Source organism: Eutrigla gurnardus (genome assembly GCF_963514095.1).
Source record: "Eutrigla gurnardus genome assembly, chromosome: 24".
Classification (NCBI taxonomy): Eukaryota; Metazoa; Chordata; class Actinopteri; order Perciformes; family Triglidae; genus Eutrigla; species Eutrigla gurnardus.
The window spans coordinates 8,042,585-8,068,911 of NC_139935.1; the positions used below are offsets into that span (position 1 = coordinate 8,042,585).

General features: G+C 47.1%; 1 protein-coding gene across 3 annotated transcripts; it reads left to right on the forward strand.

Annotated features, from left to right (window-relative positions):
• The first annotated feature begins 181 nt into the window (after positions 1–181).
• LOC311009663 (sodium channel protein type 2 subunit alpha-like) lies at positions 182–25,758 on the forward strand. Of its 3 annotated transcripts, none has more exons than XM_084003987.1 (27): positions 182–331; positions 4,003–4,322; positions 4,397–4,514; positions 4,667–4,757; positions 5,614–5,742; positions 6,787–6,878; positions 8,092–8,388; positions 9,015–9,078; positions 9,341–9,482; positions 9,959–10,165; positions 10,901–11,179; positions 11,897–12,238; positions 12,419–12,551; positions 12,621–12,859; positions 12,938–13,111; positions 13,196–13,552; positions 13,644–14,171; positions 17,148–17,283; positions 17,998–18,152; positions 18,322–18,495; positions 18,596–18,718; positions 19,421–19,696; positions 21,888–21,941; positions 22,025–22,162; positions 23,515–23,619; positions 23,905–24,175; positions 24,253–25,758. In XM_084003987.1, exons 2-27 carry the CDS (start codon positions 4,056–4,058, stop codon positions 25,419–25,421), a joined length of 6,060 nt encoding a protein of 2,019 aa, XP_083860113.1. In that variant the 5' UTR covers positions 182–331; positions 4,003–4,055; the 3' UTR covers positions 25,422–25,758. The 3 variants fall into 3 exon arrangements, with proteins under 3 accessions (XP_083860113.1, XP_083860114.1, XP_083860115.1); XM_084003988.1 differs by having other exon boundaries at positions 11,897–12,217; XM_084003989.1 differs by having other exon boundaries at positions 11,897–12,187.
• Positions 25,759–26,327: the final 569 nt, after the last annotated feature.

Genomic DNA, 26,327 nt, shown 5'->3' on the forward strand with positions numbered 1-26,327 from the left:
ATAAGGTGTAACAGGTTGCTGTCGCTCTCTTCCCGTGGGACCTTCTCGAAGCTTTACATCCATTTTGCGTCACATTCATTCCCAGTCCAACCAACCGGAAGCGCGGATTGATTTCTCCACGGCGAGGAAAGGCGACGAAGAAACAAACAAAACAAAAAAACACATCAAAAGGGAGCCTTTATTAAATGATAATCTCATCCCAAACCTTCGGACGGGATTTCACTTCGAGGACACTTAAAATTGACATGCGACCCGCTTGAATAACGGATTCTTCTGTCGGATGCGGGAGCTATACCTTCAGGGTCCACACCTGCCGGGCGCCGTAATGGTGGTGAGTATCCGCGTCTTTTGGAGAAAGACCTCTCTCCGTTGTGACAGCTTCACTTCCAGTGACACGGATTAAGAGTTAAATCAAATTCACCGCTGAGTTATGGCGATAAAGTGTTCTTCATGCCCTATTTTATCTTAATTTCTCCGTTTATATGCGCGTGACAGCCACAGCGCAACAGATCCTTTTTGTTCCTCCTAAACGTTTAAATCACTTCCACTTGTGGTGTTTTTAATTGCCTTATTATCATCATTTATGGGCTGTTACGAGGTGCAAATGTCCCTTAATTCCCCCTAAAATGACATAATAACCTTCGCGTGACAGATAAAAAAGCACCCCTCCTCCTCCACCTCCTCCTCCTACAGGCAACCAGGCCCGTTTAATGTGTTTCTTATTCATATGTGATTTATACAGATGTTCCAAGTGCATCGCATATCACCGAGGTGACAGAAAAACAACAGAGCAGAGGTGTTGTGCTATTTTCGGTCACCCTGTTGCGCTCTGTGATTCATCACCAGACACATCTGGGAAGGACACGCCCAGACTCATTCACATCTTATAGTTTGGACATATTTCTCCCCCGTTTTGACAACAAGCCGACCCTCGTATTATTGTGTAAACATGCTTATGAATGGACGCGAGGAGAATACACGGAGGAATTAAATATTAAAGCGTTCCCTGGCGTTCGCGTGGTGAGTTCAGGGACCCCACGTTGACCCCCGGACCGCAGGTTGGGCAACCGCTGGTTTGACGGGTGGCTGCCGCCTCAAACCTCGGTGGCTCTCCCAGGGGTGTCTGTCCTCCTCTCATTGTCGCTCCTGGGTGTCGTCGTTCTCTGGAGGAGGAGGAGGAGGAGGAGGAGGAGGAGGGAGGAAGACATGACCAACTAATTTGCGGCAAATGCAAAAGGTGTGGATTTTCGGAGTCCCCGAGACAACGTGAAGACGCCGTCAACATGGCGACAGCTGCCGCGGCCCCCTCCGATACCGAGACAATTAAGGTACCGTCTAACACCCGGCGTCTCTCCGTTCCTCGTTACTAATTAGTTATTAGTCATTCGCTTAGTTACGTTACTTTCATGTTTAGACTCCACCTGTGGCCGTTAATTGTTAAGAAAAATCAATACGTAGCGCTTCGCTGCCTTTTAATGAATGTTTGCTAGCTAACAGGTGTTGCTAACAGGTGTGCTAACGCGGGGAGGTGAAAAAGTGCTTTAAGGTCACTAAATGTGCGTAGTTTATCACATTCACGATGTCTCCTGGGTTCCCATTAGTCTGTGCTCTTCTCCCCCTCCTCTTCCTCCGGGCACCACGGACAGCAGCGCCCTTGTGACACCCTGTCATGTGGGCCACGCAGGTGAATTAAACGAGCGCACCGCGGAGACACGCCGCGTTTGTTGTCGCCCCGTGCGTCGAGGCGGGTTGTTTGCTTTCCTCTCCCTTTAGTACCGCGGGCGGTGATAGCGGCTTGTTTCCACGTGAAGGAGGCGTCGCCGCTGGTGACGTAGACTTGTTGTGACAAGCACCTTTTTTAAGGGTTTATCTTTTTTTCTTCGTTTTAAAGTTCACGTTAAAACGACGCGCACGTGACCACGTGTGTATTAAATCACTAATTGGCAGCTGTGGGTTTTTTTCTTCTCCTCAACATACAGCTGGAGCTAAAATGACACAAGTCACGTGAGTGTCCAGCTTTGTTTTTTTGTCAAAACCTCAGATGACGTCCTAAAAAAAAAAAAAACAGAAAATATTCACATTTTAGAAGCTTGAATTAGACAATTTTGACTTTAAAAAATAAATAAATAAATAAAAACTGATTAACTGATTATCAAAATAGTTGGCAGTTAATTTAATCACACTTGATTTGTCTCGACTACTTGTGAGACTGCTAAAGCATTGTGGAATTGCATTCGGAAGTGATGTCATCATGACAACAACAACAAACAACAAAAGCTTAAATACAATTTCCATAATCAGAATAAATATCATCGAGTGACTTAAAAAAGCCGACTAGCTTTCCATCATGGTAGAGAAGTGAATAATAGAGTCTGATTTAAAAACTACGAGATAAAAAAGTACATTTCAAAATATTTTTCAGGCATAGACGCCTTTTATTAGCAGTGGACAGATAGGAAAGACAGTCGAGAGAGGGGGTGTGACATGCAGGAAAGGACCTCCGGCCGGGATTCAACATGTTCCTACATGGCATGCGCTCTAACCACTCCGCCACCTGCGTGCCATTAATCCATTATTTAAGCAGGGAGTCTTTATGATCTTTATCTGTGAGGCAATACAAATATTTGTTTCTGAACAGAATGCAACGTGATTCCAGGATGTTTTCAGAATATTTTGATGATCGTCGTGATAATGTCGTGAATGGCAGTTAATTTGACAGGACGATGACATCACGTTTTATCGTCTAGTGAGTGTATTCAACCTGTCCTTCAGCTGCTTGCCCCTCCCCCCAGAGGCCCACGATGATGACTGATCTGGGTGGGTGTGGACCTTCGGGGACCATCAGGCCTCAGAGCCCCGCCCCCCCAGCAGCTGGAATAAACAAGCTATCAGGCCAACACATAACACGGGGTCCCGAGGCGGTCTTTGGGCCACAAGCAGATGTGTTTTATGAGATGCCCCGACGGGAGACACTCCAGTTAATTCACAGTTTATGCCTGATGAATTCCTGGAAACACTCTCCGGCTTCCCTGGGGACCCATTTATGCACTAATTTGTGACTTGTTTTTGGATCTGGACAAGTAGTTTGGTTTAAGAGGTGTGAATTTCCCAGTCGAGTGTCAGAATAGCTTAAAAATAATCTCCCAAAAGAAAAATAGGTTGTGAGGCGGACTCAAGGAGACATCACTTTTGCTTCCTGTTTTGTGGGCCGCTACGGAGTCCCACGAGGACCAGGACCCACCTTTTTGAGAGCGATAATTGCTCACCAGGGTTTTTTGGGAAGAGGTTGTTTGTGTGCCTTCCCACTCTTCACCGCGGGACCACGAGTGTCTGCTGGGTGTGAAGGGTTGGTGCAGGAGAGAAGAATCAATAATTACTGTTGTTTCTCCTGGAAGCCATCGTGAAAACAGTTCATTGTTTTCGTACTCGAGGCCATCCGTCAATTAATTATGCACTTAAAGTACAGTTCTTACTCAGAAGCCACTCTCTCTGCGGAGGGAAATGCAGCAATAAGTAGATTTAGACAAAGTGGCAAAACGAGTGTTCCCTTGAGAGTCTTCTGATGGCTTCTTTCTCCTGCTGTTGAGATTCCTGTGTCCCTGTGAGTCGGCTGACACCGACGTCAGACCCCCCGTTTAGAGCACAAGCCTCCATCCCACCTGTGACCAGGAGTCAGCGTGACACATCTTTATTCAAAGAGTGGAAACATTAAGGAGCCATTAGGTCACGTGATGTCATTGCTGGTCGTCGGGCGAAAAATGACATTTTATTGCATCACAGCATTGCATTTGCTCTTTTATTCATTTTTATGAAAGTTCTTGATGACAAAGGCTTTGTGATGCCAACTAAACATGTTGGACTCATGCATGACTAACAGCCTGAGTCACTTTTATCTAAGTCACATGGGAATCTCACTGGTCGTACCACGTAATAATCATGTAGCATAAATATATATCACTGTTCCGAGTCCGACCGTGACCCCTGACCCCCTCCTCGTTGCAGCTCCCTGCCCCAGCTGAGACCCTCGCTGCCCTCTGAAGGAGCAGGATGACAAGATGGCGCAGCTGCTTGTACCGCCGGGACCTGACAGCTTCTGCCCCTTCGTCCCCGAGTCGCTGGCCGCCATCGAGAGGCGCATCGCCGAGGAGGAGGCCCGGAGACCGCGGGCGGAGCGCCGCGTCGACAGCGACGACGAGAACGGGCCCAAGCCCAACAGTGACCTGGAGGCGGGGAAGTCTCTGCCCTTCATCTATGGGGACACCCCTCCTCACCTGGTGTCCACCCCTCTGGAGGACCTGGACACCTTCTACAGCAATCAGACGGTCTGTAGCACGCTTACTCACTCGATCATCGCCACAGGAAGTGTTTGACTCGCGATCATGTGTTTCTCTTCCAGACCTTCATAGTATTGAACCGCGGGAAGACAATCTTCCGTTTCAACGCCACGCCTGCCTTGTACATCTTAAGCCCCTTCAACCCTCTGAGGAGGGTCGCTATTAGAGTTTTAGTCCACTCATATCCTTTTTTCTGAGTTCGCCACGGTCACGGCTCCGTTTGGATTAAAGGGTTTACGAGACAAAAGGGGGATTTAAATGATGAGCGTCGTGACTTCAGCCGTGGAAATGTGGTGTACCATACGTAGCATGCTTCCTTGACTTTGTCCCCACGATGTTCAGCATGTTGATCATGTTCACCATCCTGACCAACTGTGCTTTCATGACCCTCAGTAATCCCCCGGAATGGGCCAAGAATGTAGAGTAAGTGCCTTTTTCACATCCATTCATACACTTCCACCTCGCTGCCACAATCAGTCGAATAGTAATCAGAATAGTAATCAGAATAGTAATCACGCAGCTGTTGTCTGTGAGAACAATAACTGCTTACACATAATGCAGTATGATTTTCAATGGTGGAAACGCCGCGTTCAAAATGGCACACTTAGCATCAATCAGGTTGATTTGTCACATGTAATCCTATAAGGTGGAGTCGCAGTGAAACGTAATGTGATTATTAAGAGCTGAAATAGCTGGATTCTATGTTTCTATAGAACGACAGCGTAGCGGCGAAACAGGAGAAACATAATCAATAAGTAACAGCACAGATGTTATATGTTGAGTCTCAGTCGTGACCTCCTTTAGGACCCGAGGGTGAACGCTCTCTCTGGTCTGGTGGAAGAAAATATATAAATATATCCGTAATATAATATTCCTGCTGAGGATGACGTAAAAATTAGCACGTGGTGCATTTGTGTAGAAATACCCAGATGGAGATAATACTCAGAATAGATATTTAATAGACCCAGCATGCATTGCGTCTCCCCAAGGCAGATGGTTCAAATAATTAGCAATTGGATGAATTGATTACAAATGATAGCAAGTGACCTTAAGGTACAGTTAGGAGCTCATGTATGTAATTCACTGTAGAAAACATATTTAACGTGGAAATATTTGATCATTTTAATTTACCTGCAATATCAGATTTCCTTTTCTAGTACCTTTACGACTTCGACCGAGAATATTAAACCCCGTCCAAGTATTTATTTTGTTCCTCATATTTGTCCAAAAATCAAAGCAATAAAGCAGAATGGATGTAATGATCTTCTCCGTCCACCAGGTACACATTCACAGGGATTTACACCTTCGAGTCCCTCATAAAGATCCTGGCGAGGGGCTTCTGCGTGGGGAAGTTCACGTTCCTGCGGGACCCGTGGAACTGGCTGGACTTCAGCGTCATCCTCATGGCGTAAGTATTCTGACGGGCGTCGTCGGGGCGGGATTAACGGGATCCGGTGTAAACGAGGAGGCGAGATGATCCGCAGCTTTTAGGATCATAGCCAGAAATCTTTTATAGTGGATGTGAGCCCCACAATGCATTGTGGACGTATTCTAGGATTGGTATACGTCTTCTTTTCAGTCTATTTGCAGCTGGAGATGTATTTAGATAAAGCCTCATTTGCATTTTTAGACGGAAGTGTTCGCAACACCTGATGTATAGAACATTTCATTCATAAAAAAATGATGAATTTGAATGATTTTTGATTTATGGAGTGGCGAGAGAGATATCTAAAATCCCCTCTAAAAGTCTAATATGTCTGAATGAAACGAGGCTTTATCCAATGTTCAGATTTTGTGCTGGAAATATGGAAATGGCCACATATACATAAGATAACACCTCATTTGCATATTTGAACGTCCAATTTCAGAAAATGCATTATGGACATGTGAATTGTTTTATTGTAAGTGATCCACTTTGGACGTTTCATGGCGATATCTATTAGTTTTCATGTAGTCTTCGGGCTGTATGAAGTGTTCATAATTTCAGAAATCTCCACTTCAACTGCACTTCGATATTCCAAACTTTTCCAATTCCACTCCCAGGTTTCTGTTCTGGGAATAACAAGATGACGCCTCGTCATCATATTAAACATAGATGAGTTCCCATGTTGTGTGCTGGGTTTGGGCCTGTGTGTTGCTTTGTAGTAACTGTGTATTTGATCCTGCAGGTATGTAACAGAGTTTGTACACCTAGGCAATGTTTCAGCTCTGCGCACGTTCAGAGTCTTACGAGCTCTGAAAACGATCTCGGTAATCCCAGGTAAGGCTGCCCCGCCTGCCTCCAGCACTCCTGCCATGTGTCCTCTGTGTGTGACCGTTTGCCGTTCCCTCCTCTCCCCCGCCCCTCCCTCCTCTTGTCTCGCCGTGTGTGTGGCTGACTTGTGTGTGTGTGTGTGTGTGTGTGCGTGTGTGTGTCCCACACCTTTCTCCCCCCCCCTCCCTTCCCTTACAGATATGTCACAGAGTTTGTGGACCTGGGCAATGTCTCAGCGCTGCGAACCTTCAGGGTTCTGCGAGCCTTGAAAACCATATCAGTCATCCCAGGTGAGAGAGCCCGTAGGGCCTTGATGAGATGCTAACAGCTAACTGGTGTTTCGCTAACACCCAAGCACCGCCCCCGCCCCCTCTCAGCTCATCTCACCGTAGCTAAGCCTGATGGCGCCCGTCGCCATCCCTTCATGCTGCCTCCGTCCAGTAAAAGCTGGAATCTGGCTCCAATCTGCACAGATTGACAGGATTCGCAGCTTTTGGATGACATCCTTTAAGGCAGAATTATTTTGGGTTGAAATCTATTCTTGCCTTGGGAGACTTACTAAGTAGATTTTGTTGCATTTGTTTTTTTTTTCTTTTTTTTTTTTGCATGAGACATTGCAAAAGCCGATTTACTGGTGGCACTTGTGTGTGCAGGGTTCCTCCTTACCTTGTTTTCCTGTGCATGTCCTGTTCCACGTCTTGTGTGTGTGTTTCTTGGAGAAACTGTCATGATGGTGAGCGGTGGTCGGGTGATTCTGAACACTAACACTCATTCACATCACAAACTGGAGTCGTCACCCCGACATTCAGACCCACTGCAAACATTTTGGGCTCTCTTCATGCCATACACATTGGTGTTTTCCTCACCTGGAACTGCATTTTGATATTTAAATGCAGAGCACATGGAGGGTGAGGGCTTGGTGAATAATGGGTCTTTAATGTTGAGATTAAAAGGTCAGGTCTGGTTTGATTTAATGGAAATCACATCGGAGGAGAGGGGACATTCCTATTCACATCAACGGTGGCCATTTTCATGTGTACCGTTGCCATGGTGACTTCTGGATCAGACACACTAAATATGAAGCTAGAGCCAAGCGGTGATAAGCTTAGCTTAGCATAGAGACTGGAAGCAGATGGAAAAACTAGCCTGACTCCATCCTCCCAGTACTTAAAGCTCACTAATTATCACACTGTATGTCATTTTTTTTTAATTAAAAGCTTTCTAGGCATCTCAACAATTCATCCCTCCAGTATATTCACCACTTCACTCACCCCTCGGTGCGCCAATCCACATAAAACCAACAGCGGTGATGCGTGTCGGCCTGATTCCTGTATGACAGCTTCAGTTCATACAGGAACCTCCACTGCCGATGCCCCCGGCTGCTTGCTACTGTGAGCTCTTATTAGCAGCTTCTTCTCTAAATTAGCTTGTGGCTGTAATTATCGTTCTGCGATCTCCCCTCCCCTCCCCCCCCTTCCCCTCTCTCCCCCCCCCAACGTTCAGGCCTGAAGACCATCGTCGGCGCTCTCATCCAGTCGGTGAAGAAGCTCTCCGACGTCATGATCCTCACCGTGTTCTGCCTGAGCGTCTTCGCCCTCATCGGCCTGCAGCTCTTCATGGGCAACCTGAGGCAGAAGTGCGTGCGCATGCCGGACGCCAGCAACGCCACCAACGCCACCAACAGCAGCAACTTCGCCGACGCCACGCTTTTCGCCGGCGCCCTGCTGGAAGTCAACGCCACGGCGGCGCCGAACGCCACGGGGAGCTCCTTCAACTGGACGGAGTACATCAGCGACGAGAGTAAGACGATGCGGGCGGCGTGGAGGGGGGGGGGGGTTAACCTGGGTCAAGTTAGTCTCCCGCCCCAGGCGGCCCGAGTCAGATGGCGGCTACTTCATATGCAGCGTGGAGAGGCGGCGTTTCGTTGTGGGGGAGATCGGCTGCCGCTGTGATGGGGAGTGACAGAAATGGCTGGGAGCAGGCTGCGCTCTCTAACAAGGGCTGGTGGGAGAGTGCAGCAAATGTGGCGGATAATCGCCACAACAATGAAACCCTCTCCCCCCCCCCCTCCCCCTCACCGCTCTCCCATAGCCCATCTGCGTGGCATGACTCGCCTAAAGTGCTGGAGGAGGGTGAGTCACGGACCGCCAGCACGATAGCGAGGAGACGCACGTTACAGGCCAAGAGGGAGAGGAGACGGAGCCGATTAACATTGCATGGATGTTATAACGTCTGGCATCTTTAAAGGCTGATTCTGTGACGTGGTAGATGAGGAGACACACAACAGAATGAGGTCTAATGGGTTTGGCTGTTAAAACAGACAACCTGCCTCTCCGTCTCCCAGCAACATATTAGACTAAACTGATGTTTTCCTTGTCGTGGCTGTGACTGACCCGTCTCCCCTCCTCGTCTCCCCTCTCCTCCAGGTAATTACTATTACCTCCCCGGCCGGAGGGATGCTCTGCTCTGTGGGAACGGCAGCGGCGCTGGGTAAGGCCTCGCATGTTTTATTTATATGGCCAATTAGATGCACCACAAAGCTGAGCACACATTGTGCGTCGAGCCATTCCAGGGATCTTAACTGCTGGTTAAGCGTGGGTGCATTTCATTGAATGGGTTTGGGCAAATGTTGAAAAGACAGCCTTTATGCACACAGATGTATTTAAATGTGCAGGAGATATCCCTTTTTTTTTGTTTGCTGTGAATATGATTGCTATTATAATGATACAAATACTCCTGTGTGACTCAACAGACTCTGTCCAGAGGGCTTCATGTGCCTCAAAGCGGGCCGTAATCCAGACTACGACTACACCAGCTTCGACAGCTTCAGCTGGGCGTTCCTCTCCCTGTTCCGACTCATGACCCAGGACTACTGGGAAAACCTCTACCAGCAGGTTGGGAGAACTTTATTTATAATAAGACACAGACATATTTAAAGGTGGCGTCTGTCATTCTATTCCAGTACAGTTGTATTGCACTTATTTTTTTGCCATATATATATATTGAAAAAAATGAGGAAATTTCAACCCAATTTGTGTATCATTTATAGTTAAATACATGCACTTTGAGAGCTAAACTAAGATACTAGGATACAGCAACAATATTGAAACAGCAAAGTACGGTTTCCATTCTTGAAACCTTCATCTTTAGTGGTTTCATTTCTTTTGAGAGGAGAGTTTTTTCCAAAAAGGTGTGTCATTCTGTATTTCTAGTCGAGGCCACCTTTGTTGAGCTATTATGTGCAGCAGCTTGACATTTACAAAGTCCCCACACAACGGGCCCGACATCAACCGCACACAGTGTGTCACTTCAAATCGACTCCATCCAGGTCCCTTTTTCCGAATCCGCCCTGTCTGTGTGTCTCCATCAGACCCTGCGGGCGGCAGGGAAGCCCTACATGATCTTCTTCGTGCTGGTGATCTTCCTGGGCTCCTTCTACCTGGTCAACCTGATCCTGGCCGTGGTGGCCATGGCTTATGACGAGCAGAACCAGGCGACCATCGAGGAGGCTCAGCAGAAGGAGGAGGAGTTCCAGGCCATGCTGGAGCAGCTGAAGAGACAGCAGGAGGAGGCACAGGCAGGACATCCAAGTTACTATTGAGATAGTGTGCTTCATTAGAGGGATGATCTCCTTTCATTTGTTGAGGGTCCACTGAGAACACCACATACAATAGTAATTATGAAGACTCTGCTGATTCTTGGGCTTTAAGTTGCCAGCTGCAAAAGGCAGCGTTACCTAGGTGACGGAGGGAGTCAGAGTGCTGGATGACTAACACCCCTGTGGCTCCTTCGGGGGTTGGGAGTCCTTGGTCGACCTACAGAAGCAACAATTAGCAGCTGGACATCGAGTGCGAGCGGAACGCTGGATAATGGGAACTTAAATTAGCAGTTATTTTTGCTGAATGCGTGGAAGGACGACCGGAAGTCTCAACAATAGAAGCAGAATAAAAAATGGTCCTTTTATAAGGGAAGATGCGGGGAGTTCTTTGCCTCTGGTGTTGAACAGCGATTTGAACAGTGATGCTCGGCTTCTAAGAGCAGCAGTTGTTTTCTAAAACGTAAAAGCCGTTACCTAACCCAGCATCCACACAGCTCTCATACTGGTTGAGGATTGTAAATGCACCATTTGAGAAATGTTTTGCATTAAAAACATTCAGGCGTCCATTTTTAGAAGGTGTCTGAGGCTGATTCAGGCTCCTCATGCTGCTGCTCTCAGCTGCCAGCCTCTCTCCTCCGCCTCGGTCCTTGTGAGCCTTTGAGACAGGCACTGGGTCGCCATGACAACTGTGTTTATGCTCTGATTGGCCGGCAGGTTGCCGCGGCAGCAGCCACGGAGAGCGGAGAGTACAGCGGGAGAGGGGGCCCCACCTCGGAGTCGTCCTCTGGGACGTCGAAGCTCAGCTCCAAAAGCGCCAAGGAGCGACGCAACAGGAGGAAGAAGAGGAAGCAGAGGGAGGAGGAGGAGGAGAGGGGGGTGCGCGACAAGTTCCACAAGTCCGAGTCCGAGGACAGCATCAAGAGGACCAGCTTCCGCTTCTCCATCGATGCCAACAGGCTTTCTTATGAGAAGAGATGCTCCTCACCCAACCAGGTAAATGCTCCACTGACAAACAGGATCTCCAGTGGAGTGTTACCTGATAAATGTCATGTCACAGGATTTAATCACACAGTTCAGCAAAACTAGCTTTAAAATGAGTAAATTCAGGTTTAAAATTAAGAAAATCTTTGTTGCAAAATGAAAAACAAATCTCTTTTCAGCAAATCCAAGTCAAAATCAAAGAGTTAGAAATATAAAATAATAATATTCAATGAAAGAGTTAAATCAATATAATTCCCAATACCCAAATTAAAGTCAATAAACAATTAAAATAGGTCAAACCTTTTGACTGAAATGAATGGAGCAATTGTGCCAAATAATTGCAGCTAAAAACAAACAACACGGAACAAAGAGAAAAAAGAGACTTCCTGTTCGTCCAGTCTTCAACTGAATAACAGTCTCCTCGCTGAACTCCATTATTTTGCTCAACCCATCTCAAAAAGGCAGTTTAAAAGTGAGTGTAAGTTTAAAGTTCATACTGGATCACATTTAAGCACAGTGGGAAAGAACTGGTGAGTTTGCCAGGCTAGCGGTTTCCCCTTGCTCTCAGTCTTTGTGCTAAGCTAAGCTAAGCTGGCTGCAGCTTCATCATACAAACATAAGACTGATACATATTTTCTCCTCTAGCGCTCAGCAAGAAAGCAAACAAGCCTTACTCCTAAACTGAGTCTTCCAGGGCTCCAACGCTTTATTTCCCCTTTCTGTTCCCAGTCTCTCCTCAGTATCCGCGGTTCCCTCTTCTCCCCGCGGAGGAACAGCCGCGCCAGCCTGTTCAGCTTCCGCGGCCGGGCCCGCGACATGGGCTCCGAGAACGACTTCGCCGACGACGAGCACAGCACCTTCGAGGAGAGCGACAGCCGGCGGGGCTCCCTGTTCCTGCCTCGCCGCCTGGAGCGCCGCTGCAGCGCCGTCAGCCAGACCAGCCTCGGGGCACCGCGGGTCATCCTGCCCGCCAACGGCAAGATGCACTGCGCCGTCGACTGCAACGGCGTCGTCTCTCTGGTCGGTGGAACTTCTGTAACAACCTCCCCTGTACGTCTCCTACTGCCTGAGGTGACGCAACTGTTTGTTTCATATTCATACCACGGAGTTCCTTTTGTTTCCACCCTTTTGTTCTCATCTTTAATTTCTAAATATCAAACAGACATTCCCCTCGGCTGAGGCTCTTGGAGCTCTACACAAAGAGGAATATGATATTTCAAGCTTTGTTTTTGATTAATTTTTTCCCCCCAGGGGACAACTACTGATACTGAGCTCAAGAAACGGCGCTCCGGTTTCCACCAGCCTTCCATGGACTATCTAGACGAACCAAGCGGCAGGCAGAGAGCCATGAGTGTGGCCAGCATCCTCACCAACACCATGGAAGGTGAGCATCAGTCCTGCAGACTGGGATCAATGAAACCATCAGACTCACGATCCCTTCTCCTTTTTCCAGAGCTTGAAGAGTCGAGACAGAAGTGCCCCCCCTGCTGGTACAGGTTCGCCAACACCTCCCTGATCTGGGATTGTTGCCCCGCGTGGCTGAAAATCAAGGACATCGTATGCACGGTGGTCATGGACCCGTTTGTGGATCTGGCCATCACGATTTGCATCGTCCTCAACACCCTTTTCATGGCCATGGAGCATTACCCCATGACTAAAGATTTCAACGACGTGCTCTCCGTCGGAAACCTGGCAAGTATTGAAATGCAACGTGGACAAAAAGAAACCATGTCACAATGTGAGCTAAGGATTTCCCCTTTTGTCATTCAGGTGTTCACAGGCATCTTCACGGCAGAGATGTGCTTCAAGATCATCGCCCTGGATCCCTACTACTACTTCCAGGAGGGGTGGAACATCTTTGACGGCATCATCGTCAGCCTGAGTCTGATGGAGCTCGGCTTGGCCAACGTGGAAGGTCTCTCTGTGCTCCGGTCCTTTAGATTGGTAAGAGTCACATAAAAAAAAAGCTGCTTCATGATAAACTTGTGCTTCTAAAAAAAATCACACAGTCCTTTTAATTCTCTAAAGCTGAGGGTCTTCAAACTGGCCAAGTCCTGGCCCACGTTGAACATGCTGATCAAGATCATCGGGAACTCTGTGGGGGCTCTGGGGAACCTGACCCTGGTGCTGGCCATCATCGTCTTCATCTTCGCCGTGGTGGGCATGCAGCTGTTCGGCAAGAGCTACAAGGAGTGCGTGTGCAAGATCTCGGACGATTGCCAGCTGCCCCGCTGGCACATGCACGACTTCTTCCACTCCTTCCTCATCGTGTTCCGGGTGCTGTGCGGCGAGTGGATCGAGACCATGTGGGACTGCATGGAGGTGGCGGGCCAGAGCATGTGCCTGATAGTCTTCATGATGGTCATGGTTATTGGCAACCTGGTGGTATGGGGTTCCTCTTTATTCCCTGTATTATCTGGGTAACAATGTGAGTAGTTAGATTGTAATGTTTGTGGATTGCTTGTTCCTCCCCCAGGTGCTGAACCTGTTCCTGGCTCTCCTCCTGAGCTCGTTCAGCGCCGACAACCTTGCAGCGACGGACGACGACAGCGAGATGAACAACCTGCAGATCGCCGTTGGCCGCATCCAGCGGGGCATCGCGTTCGTCAAATCCTTTGTGCGGCAGTCCATCCAGAGGCTCTGCTTTAGCGGGAGCGGTAAGGGATCCGGTCTGGGGGAGGAGAGCAAGCCCCTCGACGAGCTGCACAGCAACGGCAAGGGCAACTGCATCTCCAACCACACCTCGGTGGAGATCACCAAAGACCCCAGTGTGGTGTACTTGACGGAGGGGAATGGGCGGCCAGGAGGAGGGCTGGTAGTGGCGGTCGGGGTCGGGGAGGACACTTCAGGGAAGTACCCGATGGAGGAATGCGACTACATGTCGTTCATTCATAACCCCAGCCTGACGGTCACGGTGCCCATCGCCGTGGGCGAGTCGGACTTTGAGAACCTGAACACAGAAGATTTCAGCAGCGACTCGTCGGACGTGGAGGGCAGCAAGGAGGTAAGATGCAAAGACTTTGATTGGCTTCCTTTTTATATGTGGAATAATGCAAAATCAGGTCAGGATATGCAAAGAGGTGGCCTTTTCAGAACATTCTCCAGCAGTCAAGCAGTTTGAAAATAACATACCTGCTGACTTATCTGGAGCAGAAAAAGAAAGAATGACATAAATTGCCTTTGACCTATGTAGCCGTTTCATTAGAGCGTATAAGTAAGGATTTCTGTACAGTGTTACACGACTAACTCGACTTATTGTAAAAGAGCAAATGTCAGGCTGACAGAGCGTTCTGTTCCCTGCTGATGTCAACCCGCCGCTGGGCGTGGTGCCAAGCCTCTGTTATTCAAAACAACCCAGGAGGCTATTTCTGGCTACGTTGCATATAGGGATGAGGCAAAGCTCGGTCACCTCTAAGGATGCCACCGACCGGAGTTCTTATCCTGCTTACTATTTTAAAGATTTGTAAAATTGAGTGACACAAAAGCACCACTTTAAATGGCAATACGTCATTCAGCATGATTAAGCACAAAAATTGATGAATCAACTTTGATCAAATCAGATTAATGCAATTAAAACCACTAAGTTTTTATCAAAACAAATATTGAAATTAAAATACAGCCATTTTATCCTAATAATTTGAATGTGTCTTTACGCATAAAAGGATAACATTTAGAGTTTTTGACAGCTACACTGACTTCAGGATATAGTAAATATGTGTTCTCTTCCACTGCGGCTTGCGGGCCGAACCAGTGAGAGCGGACTTGAGGTTGTATGTTGGCTTTTAGCGTGTTTGACTTACTTTGTTTAACCCCCGCATTTGTTATTGCAGCCGTGTCACAGACGCTCTCAAGGTTTTCAGTGAGAGGAGACTTGTAAGACCACTTTATTGTACCATAGCACTAACCATGAGGACTGCCTATGCCATTTACAGACAAACAACATCTTTTTTCTCATGCCTTCAATGGATTGCCCATTTTCGTTCTTTGCCTGGTCTGCCCTCCGCCTCCCAACCCTCTTTGTTTTATCCCCGCCCCCCCTTCCCCATACAGCAGCACACCCAATGCTGTAACCTTTTCCCATGAACCCCCTCCCTCCCCTTTCATAATTTATCTCCAAGCATCAGGCGGTTACAAACCATTAGGAATGAGCCACACATTTTCCCATCGATAGAAAAACTCATCATGATCGTTTGATTTTGATTTCATTGCTTGGTTTCGACTCGGTTTTGGTACTTGATTGGCATCCAGCATTTCTAGCTTGAGAATGAAGGGAAGAGAGGAAGACGAGAATGAAGGGGGAGGGGGGGAAGAGAGATGGAATGGAGGAATGAATTTTGCTGTGGTTTGACAAAATTCATTTGTCTGGTTCATAGCCCATGCATACAGACATGAAATACATGTACGCACTTGTTTTCTGGCACACTCAAATTATGGTTGAAGGATCTTTACGGGGAGATCATTATGAAAAAGCAAATGAATCAACGTTGATTTTTGCAGGGTGGCAAAACAGATAACACACGGCAGAGGTTCTTTACAAAAAAAACAAGCAAGCTTCAATCATTTTCCGCATTTGAGGAAGTTTTATCAAATTTTCCACACAGGTTTTCTAATGCCTATAAAAATATATGAGGTGGTACATGTACACAATTATTGTGGACTAGTTATTTGCCTGTGTTATCCACTTTCGTTCCACTGCAACTATCTTGCCACCCAACTTGTACATATAGTAAATCAACAGATAAAAGACTGTAGGTTAAGAGTAAAAGCCTCATATATACCACACCCAGAAGAGCTAAAATGGGTCTCCTGCTGAAGGAGAGAAAGAGAAACCGGAGGGAAACACCCCCTCCAGAAAACGATGCACTTGTGAGCGGCATGCTTCCATCATTCCCGTGCCTTATTAGCTGGGTCCCACGGCAATCAGAGCTGCTGCACTGTCTAGGATGACATGTTCCTGTACTCCACACTAGGTAGATCAGACACGAGGCCACATTACACCATGTTTGCCCAAAGAAAAACAGACAGGAAGCCTCGCACCATCCAAAAAAAGTCTCACGATATGCAGATGATGTTGTGACGTACGTTAACAAAAGCAACACTGCATTTTAGGGTTTCAGAGGAGTGTTGCCAGGGTTCAAAATTCAGAGATAGCTAGGAAGACAACTTGACAACAGCAGCAACACTTACATGCGTTGCATATTGCTGAGGAGAAGGAGGGAAATCGTAGTCCTGTATGTTTTCTGGGTATGCATGGGTGCTAATTCCACATGTTTTAGAAATGGGAACAAAAGACAAAACGCCAGACCACATGCTGTCTGATAAACAGTGCACAGTGCTGGTTTTTGCTGGTAAGCTAATGTGGTTCTCCGTCTACTTCGACACAAACAGAAGAAGCTTGTACACTGCTTTCAAGGAATGGAAATAACGTGTTTTCATGTCACGCGGGAAAATGTTCAGCAGTCCTTTTGGTGGGTGGATGCTAGCTTTGAGGGGAGGGGGGGGGGGAAATTATTATTAATTATCAGAAGCAATTTGGGGAAATGGGAGAAAATTGTAGACTGGACCTGAAGGAGTTTTTCGGTGGACATGAAAATACTTCAGCACACGTTCTGCTTGGTACTATTTCAGGCTTGGATTGATAATGCACTGGAATACTGCATGCACTCTTCCTCGAAACGGAGCTCACATCAAACGTACCCACAGTGCATTTTCCGTAACGCCAACCTCCCCGGGCCATGTGTTGCCACATAACCTGATTTGAGCCATCAGATAATAAAAGCCTGTAGGTACATTTGATCGATGCTGCATGTGATGATACAGTGATTTAAAGAGCCAAACTCTGTGAGCTAATTCAGTGCCCACAGTATACATGCGGTGTATATGGTTGTGAATCACAATGATTACCGGCTCAGAAGGTTGGCTCGCGTAACCGCCGGACCGCTGCATTGTGACTTTGCCCTCTTCTTCCTCGTCCACACAGAAGCTCGACGAGGAGCCCCGGCGTCTGAGCTCGTCGGAGGGGAGCACGGTGGACATTCGCCCCCCAGGAGACGGGGTGGATTCGGTGGAGCTGGAGCCGGAGGAGTCCCTCGAACCAGAGGCTTGCTTCACAGAGGGTGAGAGGGATGTCGGGGTGATAGGCAGGGATGGTGATGTGTAGCGGGGGAAAGTGGGACAGAGCGAGAAAGGTGGGTGTCGTAACCACGGCTGAGTGACAGTGGGTAAAAAGGCTCAGCAGGACATAAAGAAAAGTAGTCTGTGGGATCGTCCTGGTTCCTAATGTAACCTGACATTCAGTCTGAATCTGCAAGTACCTCTTTAGTCTTGCATGAGCGTGGAATACAGAAAGCAAATGATTTTTCTGCAGCTTAATCTAGGGGTCGGCAACCTGTTTGACATGGAGTTTTTTTTATTGTTAATCAGCCATATCAACATTAGGGCGATCATCCAGGTCAAAATAATTTCTAATAATTATCAAAATATTATTAAATCTCTTAAAAATGCCATTGAAACATACTGGAATCACTTGTTGAGAGACAAATATTTTTTTATTTTTTAAAATATTGCGTCACAGATAGGACACTTTTTTTTTTTTTTTTTCTTTCCCTTTTAATGAAAACACAAATAATGAAACAATCAGAAATAATCACAAATCGAGGTCCTCCTTGGCATTTTTCTGGAGATTTGGTTAGATTTTGCACCGTACTTGTTGTGGACACTCAGCTGTAGAAAAGCCAAGTAATGAAAGCCGACTGAGGGTGAAAATATATCTTGATTTAATCACCTTTAGTCAACATGAAACCTCATATTCTTTCCCCCGATGCCCGCAGGCTGTGTGAGCAGGTTCCAGTGCTGCCAGATCAACGAGGATGACGAGCATTTTAAAAGCTGGTGGACACTCAGGAAAACCTGCTTCATCATCGTGGAGCACAACTGGTTTGAATCCTTCATCATATTCATGATCCTGCTCAGTAGCGGGGCTCTGGTGAGTGGGCGGGTTTTAGATATGCGTGCATTTACCTCCCTTTGTGGCCCTAAATCAATCATTTTCATGTTTTATTTCGATAAAAACTTGCATTATTAAGTGGTTAGCACTGACAGCACGAATCTCCTCCAAGCCTGAATCTCACAGCTCATTCCTCCACTCTATCCAGGCGTTTGAGGACGTCTACATCGAGCAGCGGCGGACCATCAAAACGGTGCTGGAGTACGCCGACAAGGTCTTCACTTACATCTTCATCCTGGAGATGCTGCTGAAGTGGGTGGCATACGGCTTCGTCAAGTATTTCACCAACGCCTGGTGCTGGCTCGACTTCCTCATCGTAGACGTATGGATATCAGAACAAATCATTAATGATCATCAGGTTCAAACACTCCTTTTCCCACCTCTGACCTCTCACCTTGCTTGCCCCCGTCATCGTCTCTCAGGTGTCCCTGGTCAGCCTTGTAGCCAACGCTCTGGGCTACTCTGAGCTCACCACCATCAAATCCCTGAGGACGCTACGAGCCCTCCGGCCCCTGAGGGCCCTGTCTCGGTTTGAGGGCATGAGGGTAAGGACATCTTGGAATAACAGCGACAACGATGCCCACTTTGGGAATTCTGATTGTTCCTGCTTAGTCACATGATGTTTATTTGGCGTCTGTAGAGCGGCTTGTGCTGAAGTATAATTTAAATTCTATTTTTAGAGTCTCATATTGTGGTTTGGTGGTTTAGCCTGCTAGGACTGTGTATCTGCATGCTTATTACAACTGTAGTTATCTTTCCCCTGCAATCTAACACTGTACTTCTTCTATCTGCATGCCTTTTCTCCACATTGTATTACTGTATATAGCTGTTCTCTGACGTTGCTCGTGTGGTGCCTTTGACCTGTAATTTCTTTCTTTGTTGTGTGTCTTTTTTTCATTTACAGTCAAACAAAATGTTGTGACTTCATCCCGCCTCTCTAAGGTTTTTTTTTCCGTTGCTTTTTGACCTATCAAATGTTAACTTTCTCACCTATCCACCTTCTTCTTTCCAACGTTGTTAGATTCTCTTTGTAGACGCCGTTAAGAGCTTTAATTGTGCAGACGTAACATCAGCATTGCTAGAATGATGCAGGGATACTTTTAAATTCTGAACAACGTAGCTTTGCAGCTCAAATCAGGCGTCTTATTGACGAGCAGTTAAGTGATTAGATGATTGTAGTGGCCACTTATTTCAAATCAAATCTCTGTTTGGGCGCTGAGGTTATCCGTGTGCTTCCACGTGTCCAGGTTGTGGTGAACGCGCTGCTGGGGGCCATCCCCTCCATCATGAACGTGCTGCTGGTCTGCCTCATCTTCTGGCTCATCTTCAGCATCATGGGCGTCAACCTGTTCGCGGGGAAGTACTATTACTGCGTCAACACCACCACGGATGTGGTCATCCCCATCGACATCGTCAACAACAAGTCGGAATGTCTGATGCGGGTCAACGACAGCGCCCGCTGGAAGAATGTCAAGATCAACTTTGACAACGTCGGGGCCGGCTATCTGGCTCTGTTGCAAGTGGTGAGCTTTTGGTTTTACTTTTTGACACCGCAGAGAGGAAAACATCACATCTGTGGACAATCTATGTTCTTAAGTACCATGTGAAACATGGATCGATACCCCATAGCGACACAAAGTCACTACCAATACACGAACAACTACAAGGAGATGCGTTATAATAACCAAGTGACTCAAAAGGACTACAGAGATACCAAAACAACTACAAAGAGATGCAAAATGACCACAAAGATACCAAAATGACCACGACTACAAAGTCACTTAAAAGGATTACAAAGAGATGCAAAATGACTACAGAGTGACTTTAAAGGACTACAAAGATACCAAAACATATACTTAAAGATGCAAAATGGCTACAAAGTCACTTAAAATGACTACAAAGAGATGCAAAATGACTACAGAGTGACTTTAAAGGACTACAAGGATACCAAGACATATACTTAAAGATGCAAAATGGCTACAAAGTCCGTTAAAATGACTACAAAGAGATGCAAAATGACTACAGAGTGACTTTACAGGACTACAGAAATTCCAAGACATATACTTAAAGATGCAAAATGGCTACAAAGTCAGTTAAAATGACTACAAAGAGATGCAAAATGACTGCAGAGTGACTTTAAAGGACTACAAAGATACCAAGACATATACTTAAAGATGCAAAATGGCTACAAAGTCAGTTAAAATGACTACAAAGAGATACAAAATTACTACAGAGTGACTTTAAAGGACTACAAAGATACCAAGACATATACTTAAAGATGCAAAATGGCTACAAAGTCAGTTAAAATGACTACAAAGAGATGCAAAATGACTACAGAGTGACTTTACAGGACTACAAAAATACCAAGACATACTTAAAGATGCAAAATGGCTACAAAGTCAGTTAAAATGACTACAAAGAGATACAAAATTACTACAGAGTGACTTTAAAGGACTACAAAGATACCAAGACATATACCGTAGATGACCAAATAATCGCCCGCGTGCAAATACGCGCCTGTGCTCTAATAGCCGCCGGGGTCCGACCTCATTTGGCATAATAAACGCCGGTTCAATTAAACGCCCGGGCGATTAAGTGTTTACCATAGTCTTGCACAGAAAACAAAAGTTTTTTTTTAACAGCACTTCACCGGCTCTCACCTCTTCTGTCAGTCAGCCCCTCCTCTCGCGCTCTCTCTCTCTCTCGCATGCAGGCGCGCGCACACACACACACACACACACACACACACACACACACACACACACACACAGACACACAAACACAGGCGCGCTAGACTGAGGGATATAGGGATATAGATAAATGCGCTAATGTACAGTGTTGAAATTACCGCGATCGACCCCCCCTTCCGTTATCATTCATAACACTGCTCTGATCAGCTCCCTGTGTCGCGGTAACACAGACAAACTGTCTTTGTATTTATTGTCTGATGTCAATAAAGATGCGTCGGGGGGAAAAAGTAGTTTTGTTCCAGTGGTGCTATGGTGAGCTCCTTGTTCTTTGCATGATGGTCTGGTGCTGCTCATTGCAAAAATAAATTGTAGCCTGTTGCAAATACGCGCCTGGTTCTTATAAACGCCTGGGCTCCAAGTCGATTTAGCATATTAAACGCCCGGGCTACTAAATGGTCATCTACGGTACTTAAAGATGCAAAATGGCTACAAAGTCACTTAAAATGACTACAAAGAGATGCAAAATGACTTTAAAGTCACTTAAAATTACAACAAAGAGATGCAAAATGACTACAAAGGGATGCAAAATGACTACAAAGTGACTTTAAAGGACTACAAATGTACCAAAACATATACTTAAAGATGCAAAATGACTACAAATCCATTTAAAATGACTACAAAGGGATGCAAAATGACTACAAAGTGAATTTAAAGGACTACAAAGATACCAAAACATATACTTAAAGATGCAAAATGACTACAAAGTGAATTTAAATGACCACAAAGAGATGCAAGAAGACTACAAAGTTACACCCAGAAATACATGATGTCACCCAATCTCTGGAATACATTGACACTATATGAAAATATGAAATTAAAGTTTAAGAGACAATTCTTTTCGTTCTTCTAGCAGGCAGTTTAGAGTAAAGTGAGACCTAAACGCTGCCCCAAACTCACTCAAATTCCCCAAATGTAGAAACGGCAGGGCGCCTGACACACTGTCTCTTGTCCCATCTGCTCTTAGGCCACATTTAAGGGTTGGATGGACATCATGTACGCAGCCGTGGACTCTCGAAACGTAAGTGTGTCGGTGCTCAGCGGAGGGATTCCATGCTGGAAGTCAACCTTCATCAACCTTGTGAATTCTCCCGCTTCGTCTAGGTGGAAGATCAGCCTGAATACGAAGTCAACTTGTACATGTACCTCTACTTTGTCATCTTCATCATCTTCGGCTCCTTCTTCACCCTCAACCTGTTCATCGGCGTCATCATCGACAACTTCAACCAGCAGAAGAAGAAGATGAGTTGCATTCAGTAACAGTCTGTGTCAGATCATGTAAACTCCAAGTACTGCCAAAACTGTACCAAAAACTACAGTAATAATACATACAGGTATAAAAACAATGTGTTTACAATCAGATCTACAGTTTAGGATGTCATGAAATTCAAAAAGGCAGAAAATCTAGTTAGGTGGGCTCGTGCCTCTCAAAAAGGCAATTAATTGACATAAATGCTAACAAGGGCAACCCCGCCCTGCCCTCTAGCAGCGGAGCACCCCAGGGAGCCCGCCCCACTCCCCCTTCACATCATACCAGGTCATTAGATCATTTCATTGAGGGGTTTTGATTGGCCCACTCCGTCGTCCCCGGATACAGAGCTGCATGAGTCACAGAGAAAAACACCCGAGCAGCGTCACGGTGGACAGAGTCTGGGAACGCGGCCGCCGTTCAGCCATCTAACGAGGGGGGGGGGGAGTGTTTGCTGCATGCTGGCAGGACTGACTTGACTGACTGACTGAGACACTGTATCACTTGCTGTTGGTCCAGCAGTCCCCCCCCCCCCCCACGGCATCACACAGATGGTTGCTGAGTGTTGACACCCGTCCTCCCTCCAGACACGCATCATGCAGTCAGTGAGCAGCGCCGGGCTCAGTGTGATGTGAGCCTCATGTAACAGATCATCCGTTATATTAGAGAAGTGTTCAGTGACTCTGGAGAATCGTGTTTCATAGGGGGCGCTAGTGAGCTATTTTGTCACGTCTAAGCAGGACCCATTGGTTTGTAAGATACGGGTTTGAAGCCGTTTTGGCCATCGCCAGTGAAAGGAAGTGACCATATTTGGACCCGAGCAGCGACCGTAGTCCATCTGACATCTGGTGTGAAGCTGTTAGCGAAGTTAGCTTCATAATTCAACCTTACAGCTTCGTGTTAAAGTCGTCTTAGTAGCTAACTGCATTCGTAGCGACCTGTCAATCACAAGGTAGCCCCGCCCCTAAAGCATAACCTGCTTTATGTTTTTGAGACCCACAAAATAGATAATTTTCCACCAGTCCTTTTCAAAACGCCCTCAAAACGCCAAATAATGAGCATAAATAATATTTTTCACCGGTTTGTAATCATGAGACTGGCTCCCTGTGAATATTGAGCGTGAGTTAGGGTCATGTGATCAGATCCGAGGGCTCACACGTGAAGGCAAAACAACAACACATGATGTGATTGTGTTGTTGTTTGTAGGCAACACAGACATGCTGCTTATACAACTCACCTGTTTCCTGAAGTATGTTTTCGAATACTAAATACAAATGTTTTATTACGGATCGGACGGATCGTCCTCTTTGTGGTTGTAACGGAGTTTTTGCTGTGCCCCCTTTACTTCGGAGGTCAGGACATCTTCATGACAGAAGAGCAGAAGAAATACTACAATGCCATGAAGAAGCTGGGGTCCAAGAAACCACAAAAACCCATACCTCGGCCCGCGGTAAGACTCCATACGAGTGGCTCACATCAGTCCAGAGACCAGACCAGACTATGTGGAGGAACCAGAGACCGTCTGTGGTCCCCCAGAGGTCTAGATAGTAGCTCACATTGGTCCAGAGACCAGACCATATTTATGTCTAGATTACCTTATTTGGAGTGTTGATGGAGCGGCTACAATGTTAGCATAGCCTAGCTCCCATCAACCAGACTCCATTCAGAAAACAAGCGTTTTAAAAGGTGTAAAATGAAGCCTCCTCCCCTGATCCCTCCTCTTCTGCCCTCCCAGAATGCATTTCAAGGCTGCGTGTTCGACTGCATCACAAAGCAGGCCTTCGACATCGTGATCATGATCCTCATCTGCCTCAACATGGTGACCATGATGGTGGAGACGGACGACCAGACGGAGGACATGAGCCACATCCTCTACTGGATCAACCTGGTCTTCATCACGCTCTTCACCGGCGAGTGCGTGCTGAAGCTGATCTCGCTGCGTCACTACTACTTCACCATCGGCTGGAACATATTCGACTTTGTGGTGGTGATCCTGTCCATCGTAGGTAAGGAGGCGTTTCATGTTTCAGCTCTCCAGTGCATTCTGGGTAAAATGTTGAATGCGTTTTCGTTGCTCTTTCAGGTATGTTTTTATCGGACGTCATCGTGAAGTACTTTGTGTCGCCGACGCTTTTCCGAGTGATCCGTCTGGCGAGGATAGGCCGCATCCTCCGCCTCATCAAAGGAGCCAAAGGCATCCGGACGCTTCTCTTCGCCTTGATGATGTCGCTCCCCGCTCTCTTCAACATCGGCCTCCTCCTCTTCCTCGTCATGTTCATCTACGCCATCTTCGGCATGTCCAACTTCGCCTACGTGAAGCGGGAGGCGGGCATCGACGACATGTTCAACTTCGAGACGTTCGGGAACAGCATGATCTGCTTGTTCCAGATCACCACGTCGGCCGGGTGGGACGCCCTGCTGGCGCCCATCCTCAACAAGCGGGAGCCCGACTGCGACAGCCAGATGGAGCACCCGGGCAACAACTACAAAGGCAACTGCGGCAACCCATCGGTGGCCATCTTCTTCTTCGTCAGCTACATCATCATCTGCTTCCTCATCGTGGTCAACATGTACATCGCCGTCATCCTGGAGAACTTCAGCGTGGCCACGGAGGAGAGCGCCGAGCCGCTGAGCGAGGACGACTTCGAGATGTTCTACGAGGTGTGGGAGCGCTTCGACCCCGGCGCCACCCAGTTCATGGAGTACAGCAAGCTGACGGACTTCGCCGACGCCCTGGACCCGCCGCTGCGCATGGCCAAGCCCAACCTGATCCAGCTCATCTCCATGGATCTGCCGATGGTGAGCGGCGAGCGCATCCACTGCCTCGACATCCTGTTCGCGTTCACCAAGCGGGTGTTGGGCGAAAGCGGCGAGATGGACGTGCTCCGCGGGCAGATGGAGGAGCGCTTCATGGCGTCCAACCCCTCCAAGGTGTCCTACGAGCCCATCACCACCACGCTCCGCCGCAAGCAGGAGGACATGGCGGCGGTCATCATCCAGAGGACCTTCCGCCGCTACATGATGCGCCTCGCCATGAAGAAGGCGTCCAGCCTCTACAAGGAGCAGCTGAAGGAGGGCGTCCGCGACCCGGACAAGGACGTGATGGTCATCAGCAAGTTCAACGAGAACTCCACCTCGGACAAAACGGACATGACGCCGTCAACGGCCTCGCCGCCCTCCTACAACAGCGTGACCAAGTCGGACAAGGACAAATACGAGAAAGAAAACAAAGGGAAGGACAGGAAGAAATAGACGTTGAAATGGGGAACAAAAGGCATCAGAGAGGGGAGGGAAGTGTGTTTGCAGCTTCTGAAGGGAGGTAGATAGACGTCCGCTTGTGTGTTGCTTGTTCAGAGAGCCCAACGTGGGAGTGTGTGGTTCCGTCTGTGTGAATCCGTCGTCTCCGAAGGGACACAAACGCTCCAGCAGACACTGCCAGAGATCCACTCTGCAAAACGCTTGTCATTTTCCTATTGGTTGTTGTTACTATCCGACACACTTGAGTGTACTGTTGAGTTGTGTGTAGCTAGTGCTGCTGCTACTATAAATCCAGTGTCTTGAATTTAACAATCGCTGTATCACTTCACACGTTTGTTTTTTTTCTTTGGTTACAAGATTTTGTTTTTTTATTTTTATGAGAGAGAATGTTTTCTACTTTCTTTTTGTGTTATCTGTAAAATCAAGGTCAAACAAAGGTCAAAGCGGGGGAAACTGCAAGCGACAGTGCAGGGACCCGGCACCAGAACAAAACGCTGTTGTTGAAGTCTTGGATTGGGACTCCCCGTTGTAATTAAGTTGGATGGGAAGATTGATGTCGAGCCCTCGGGCCACGTTATGCATAGAGGATGGGTCTGTCTAATACCTGCAAAGACGGAGGTTGTGCGTACAGATACTAGACTGCTCCCAGTCTAAACCAAGCTAACTGCGGCTCCATACATGAGGGTCAATCTTCTCATCTACCTCTCGCCTCCTTTAAAAATCCGCCCCTTTACCCTCATATCTACCCGTCTGTCCGCTGTGTCTCCTATCACATCCCAATTTTTATCCTCTTGTAAAGGAAGTGACAAAAATATGCTAGAACGTGACAATATATCATATTTAAAGGGTTTTACGCTATCACAAATGTTTGTACGAGATTTGAGAGTGGTTTTAATGTGG